The following is a 6,000-nucleotide window of genomic DNA, read 5'->3' on the forward strand; positions in this document are numbered from 1 at the left end:
GAAGTTGTTTATGTGTAATTATTATGCGTTATCGACGACAGTAGTTGTGCGCTACATGAATCAATTAAATGAGAAATAAATTCCACGAAAGTTTCCAATGCCTGTCCAATGTACGTGAGCAATATAGTTTTCTTATGACCTCATTAATATTATATTAAAAAATATTTATTTATTGTACACATAATATATCAGAAATTTTATTAAAAAAAATAACATGCAGGCACAAACGTATTAAAAAGCTGCCTTATTGGTCAAAAGCGATCTCTTCTAGGCGGCAATGTCTTCCGATATGATTAAGAAATTATTGTAAAATCATACAAATAATGTATATTTAATTTCAGCTACTCGAAGATTCAAAATTCAGCAAGGACATAATAAAAATAAAAACGATTAGTTCCACATACATGGCGGCATCCGGCCTAAACCCTTCGCGACAAATGCAGGTTTGATTTTTGCTTTATAATTAATCGAATATTTCCACTCTGAATTTTGTGAAGTTATCGCAAATAATTTTCTTTAAGAAAGAATGCGTATGTTTGTTCTGTTCATCAGACTTAAAATAAAAAGGATTAGGATAGGATTGATACTTTCAATGAAAATAATAACAAAAAGTAGAAAACAATAATCATATTTCACAAATCTTTGTTTAGGTCAACGTCCGAATTTCGTTTCAGTAATTTTGTATAATTCGTTTTGCCATTTTAGTCAACTTTCAACAATCTTTTGTTTTATATAAAGTGCTGTAATTATTTTTGCATTAGTGACGAGCTAAACTAAGAATAAATCGTTCCATGTGTTCACTAGAACGCGTCGATAGACAACACATTTTGCTTTTATTTAATGGGCCGATCGAGTTTGTTTGTGCCAAAATTGGCACAATAACGCATGATTAGGTATTCAATTTTGATAATTCTTTTTGTTCTATATAATATTAATTTTAGTTTATGTTAGTTATTTGGGAATACAATTACTTATAGCCACGCCCAAAATAGTTAGGAAATGAGTTCATATCTGTGAATATCACTACTGTGAATAGCTTCCGCCTTATACCATTTTAATTCCGTCTTCCCCCTTATCCTATTCTGGTAGGCAACAACTACAACCTCTGCTTGGGTCTATGGGCGACGCAACCTACTTACCACCAGGCAGTGCGTCCGCTCGTTTGCCTCCCTATAACATTAAAAAAATCACATTATATGAATTTGTGCTTTTTTAATAGGTAGGTATGTCGTAAATTACAAATTTAAAATTTAACCTATTCCAACAAATATTTGAACAAGGATATTTTTTATTGAAACGATCTTTCTGCATGAATATTAATTTATTTTAATGCCACAAAATAAATATTTCTACCAGCTAATTTCTGTTTTGTAAAATACATTTGCCACATACGAAAATATGTTTTTGTTTAAAGCCATCTGACGGTATTCTGGTACGTTGGGCGCACTTGGCTTGCCTGGTGGAGTTTGCGTTAGAGCTGCAGCGTGTACTGGCTGCTATTAATGAGCAATCGTTCAACCATTTCGTGCTTCGTATGGGAGTGAACCACGGGCCCATCACGGCTGGGGTCATTGGCGCTAGGAAACCACATTACGATATATGGGGCAATACCGTTAATGTCGCATCTCGGATGGAAAGCACCGGCAAGGCTGGCTGCATACAGGTATTATTTTCATCGAACTCTATATATTACTCTGTATTTTATTATATTGTCTTGAAGCAAATTTTATTTTAGGAATGTACCTAAACGTTGTTTTTTGCATTTATTATAATGGATCACGTGATAATTACTAAACATACCTAACGGTTTCATTATGAATTAAACTAAAAGGTCACTTGAAAGTGATAATAATAAAAAGGAAGAGTACAGTATAGTACAATAACAATATTATGTATATTAGGATCGTCCGGTCGAAATTCGACCTTCTAACGACTCTCACCTGCGTTCCATTGCACATATCACAATTAAATTTCATTCGACAAAACAGTGTAATACGAAAACAACGACATGTGTATCATCGCTGTATTATATACATAATGGAGTGTAAATGTTAATTCATACAATATTTTATCTACTCTATCATTTTAACTGTTATTTTATTATGATTAAGTATGTATATGCGTATACATGGTATAATTAGTGTGAAGTAAAATATTACGACAATCGTAGGTGACCGAAGAAACATGTGAGATTCTTCAAAAGTTTGGTTACTATTTCGAACAACGTGGTCTGGTGGCTGTAAAGGGCAAAGGGCAGCTGATGACTTACTACTTACAAGGCAAACATGACGCACCCCCGCCGCAAACTGAATGCCCAACGGTAAAGTATTCTATTATTACGAACCACTATAATTATAATGCATGTCTTTTTAATTACGTTCTCTTCAATTTTATATCAAGAAAATGTAAATTTATTTCAGATATTTGTATTTATTTGAGCTAACCAACTTCTGAATATCAATAGATCGTAAATTAACTATACGGGATGTTAATTATTATAATTTTATGGAATTACCTTACTGATTATAATCTATACTGTTGTTTTAATATGTATCTCTTCTAATCTAATCTTTTATATTTTGTGTTCCATATTTTTTAAATTTTAGTTCAAAATATCGATAGTTTGATATGTAATTGCATATCGCAGTCGATCAAATTACAACATTTTACTTGCAAAACGAAATCAGCGGCATAATTTATATTGTCACGCGCTCTTTAGCAAAGCAACAAGCGTTATAACTATTATGTTCATTATAATTTTCTTTACAACACCATCAAATTCCGGTAGACAGCTATCCACATGTTAAGAACAAATTTCACACTTGCGTCAACTCCAATTTATTTCACCAAAGCGTTTAATAATTATCGCGTTCAACATTTGATAAATGTTGCTAGCTTGGCCACACTAAGCGTGTTGGAGCATCCCTTTATTACTTCCAGATCAACACACAAACAAATCAAATCAAAATGATTATTTGCATGAATTGCGGTGAATCATGAATGAACACGTTATTAATATAGCTGATACTTTTAAATAATATTTGCAATTCTATTTCAATTTGACCCTCACATTGGAAAGCATTGAGCTCGTTTGCCTTCTTGATATTTAAAAAATATATATTAAAGAATATGTGTTATTGAAGTGTCATCCTTTAGTAGGCAATAATATGATATTAGAAACGTATTAAATGAAAAGGATACATAAGCAATCAAGTGAAGTATTACTGTATTAGATGTTATTGAAGGTATCCTCAGTAATTGAATATCTAGACTCCAGTTGTGTCATGGCCGTAAGACCTTGTCTGATGCGCTTAATCTATGAAATTGTTTTTCAGACATCAATATTAGATACCTATTGAACGAAAAAGTGAAAACATTTAATTTTATCTGAACAACCAATCAAAAATTTATTCCAATTTAACTAACATAAAGACATCCTATGATCCTAGCAAATTTAATAAACGCAATGGTAGATAATAATAATCTAAAACGTATCGTGGATGATTAAAAATGTCTTTGAACCAAAAATATATACTTAACTATTTTATTTCACGGCCTTAAGAACCAGTATACGATTACAAACAAACAATTGCGCAAGTTTTAGTTATGAAGTTAATTGAGTTTGATTCGCAGTGATTTCACGGACGACAGAAGAATACACGAAGATTGCACGTTGGATTCGATCTCGACAGTCTACCCGGACAGGCCGACCTGTTATGTCGCCCTGTCTGGATAGATAGTCGTGATCGATTTCCATATTCTTCCAGCCAGACTCCTTCTGAAGACTTATAACTTTATAAGATATATGCTCTAGATTAAAACAAAACATTTCATAATCTGTATATGACATGCACGTGAGCAGTGTTTTTATTTTTTATTCATACTTAAGTTGTATGTATGTATGTAATGTATTAACAACTTCAGCTACTGATAAGTGTGTCCCATAAAAAAACACATGGCCTCGTTCATTTCTTTACAATAAGCATGTTATGTTGAATTTATTTTTATATAGGTATCCAACAACAAACATTTATATATTTTATATTTTCAGTACTAATTTTACCCTTTATATTATTATTTATTTATAAATATTTGTATTGGTATAGATCGATGAAACACCAGAAGCTAACGCCAGCGATGCGCTGTTAGCAAACGGAAGCGCTTCCGCGGCGCCGCAGACGCTCGAAGAGGGAGATGCCCAAAGACCGTTACTGCCTTAAACCTTATTTGTATGAACCGAATATTCAAACAATACTTAATTTTTAACACTTTTATTATCAAACACGTCACAATAATACATTATATTAGTGTTGTCCTGTATTAAAATACTGCAATATTGAGTATTTGGAAGTAACCACTTCATCACAGTCTAATTATTATCTCTTTATTTGTTAATTTGTGAATTTCGTATTGGTATAATATTAGATATGTTTTAGCAAGTTTTGAAATGACTAGTAACGTTTGAGTATTCGGAGTCGCACTGGATAATCACTTTGTCGCAAATCTAGATATAATTTAATCTATGACTTAACGAAACCCTGTTGTGAGTGAACTAAATACGAAACTATCTTCGTCACATACTTTGGAATAAAATATTAAAACTTGTTTAAATGTCATCTAAGCAGCATGTGAATCAAAAAAATTACAGTGAAGAGACCATAGTAACATGACGCATAATATTATGCACGCAAATGATACGCAATGTAAAATCTGTGTGAGAACATTTTATTTATTATTTTTAGGAAGTAGACATAAGAAAAGAGTGTAATATTGAAAATATAAATGGAATCGATACGTATGTCAAAGTAAAAAAAAATATATAAATTTCAACTTTGGGGTAGGTACATTGGCACTGTACTTCCATCTGACTGTAAGCAAATACAATATGTAAACGTAAACTTAAATAGTGTAGGCACTTAGTAAAATATTTTCGCATAGTTCTTCAGAATATTGAATAAACAATTGGTGTAATAATTTATTCAGTTAACGCATAATTATTGTACTTATAGATTATTAGAAAACGAAACATTGAACAACATATAGACTCATTATACACGAAAAAATATCACGATAATTTAAGAGTTAAACGATACTATTTATATCTTAAAAATTTATTTATTTTTAATATCTTATTAATACAAATATGACTGAAATTATGAGCTAAATGATATTTCTCACTATAGAAGGAATATTTTAGATTATTTTACGGGTAATTTACATCTTACATTTGTTTGTGTGTATTATTATTAAAATATTTCAAACATACTGTAAGAAAAGATACTTAAATCGGTGTCATCGTTGTTTATAAGTTAGTTATGGATGCTGTCGAGTATTACTTCATAAGATGCGACGAAATATTATTATGCAGTCATGCGTGCGCCCGGATATGCGAATCGCTCTTATGTAACTTTCATTTTGCGGATAAATCTGTAATCGGTGTTGCCTCATCTTCATCATACAAATAGGTAGCTATATTGTGATATTCATACTAGGAATTAGCTTATTATTAAATCACCTCTAGTTGGTATTAATTTTAACGCGTATTTAAAGTAGAAGATCTTACTTATAAGATAAATGTCATCGCATTAGTGCTTATAGATTGTTTTAGAGACGTGCTTTTCATAATGATTCGCCTAGACATTCTAGCCTAAGTGTATGTAGAAAGTAGTTTTTAGTTAAAAAGTGCCGTAACAGACATTAATTATGTTTTATAAATAGATATATTGAAACTTATCTAAACGCTTGAATTTTATATTATTATCTGATATAAGTGTACAAAAGGTTTTTGATGGTGATACTGTAGCAATAGTTGCTGTACTAATCTTAGTACTGTTTAGATAATTTTATTTATTCTGTAGTAATTATACACTATCCTGTGATTTGTGATTACTTATTAACATATAATTTTTTACATATTTTAGCTCAAAAGTTTAAAGGTTTAACCTTGATAGCTAAATCTGTACTGAAATTCTTATCAGTAAATAAAGCAATATCTATCTA

General features: G+C 31.0%; 1 protein-coding gene across 2 annotated transcripts in view; it reads left to right on the plus strand.

Moving 5' to 3' along the window:
- Nucleotides 1–6,000, plus strand: part of LOC123705887 (adenylate cyclase type 3) — a 27,179-nt gene extending 21,179 nt beyond the window's left edge. For both annotated transcript variants that reach the window (XM_045654968.1, XM_045654967.1), the window contains exons 18-21: nt 342–443; nt 1,415–1,663; nt 2,171–2,320; nt 4,107–6,000. In XM_045654968.1, the coding sequence (XP_045510924.1) occupies nt 342–443; nt 1,415–1,663; nt 2,171–2,320; nt 4,107–4,220 (615 nt within the window). In that variant the 3' untranslated portion in view covers nt 4,221–6,000. The remainder of the gene's footprint in view (nt 1–341; nt 444–1,414; nt 1,664–2,170; nt 2,321–4,106) is intronic.

The sequence above is a fragment of the Colias croceus genome, chromosome 3, assembly GCF_905220415.1.
Source record: "Colias croceus chromosome 3, ilColCroc2.1".
NCBI lineage: Eukaryota > Metazoa > Arthropoda > Insecta > Lepidoptera > Pieridae > Colias > Colias croceus.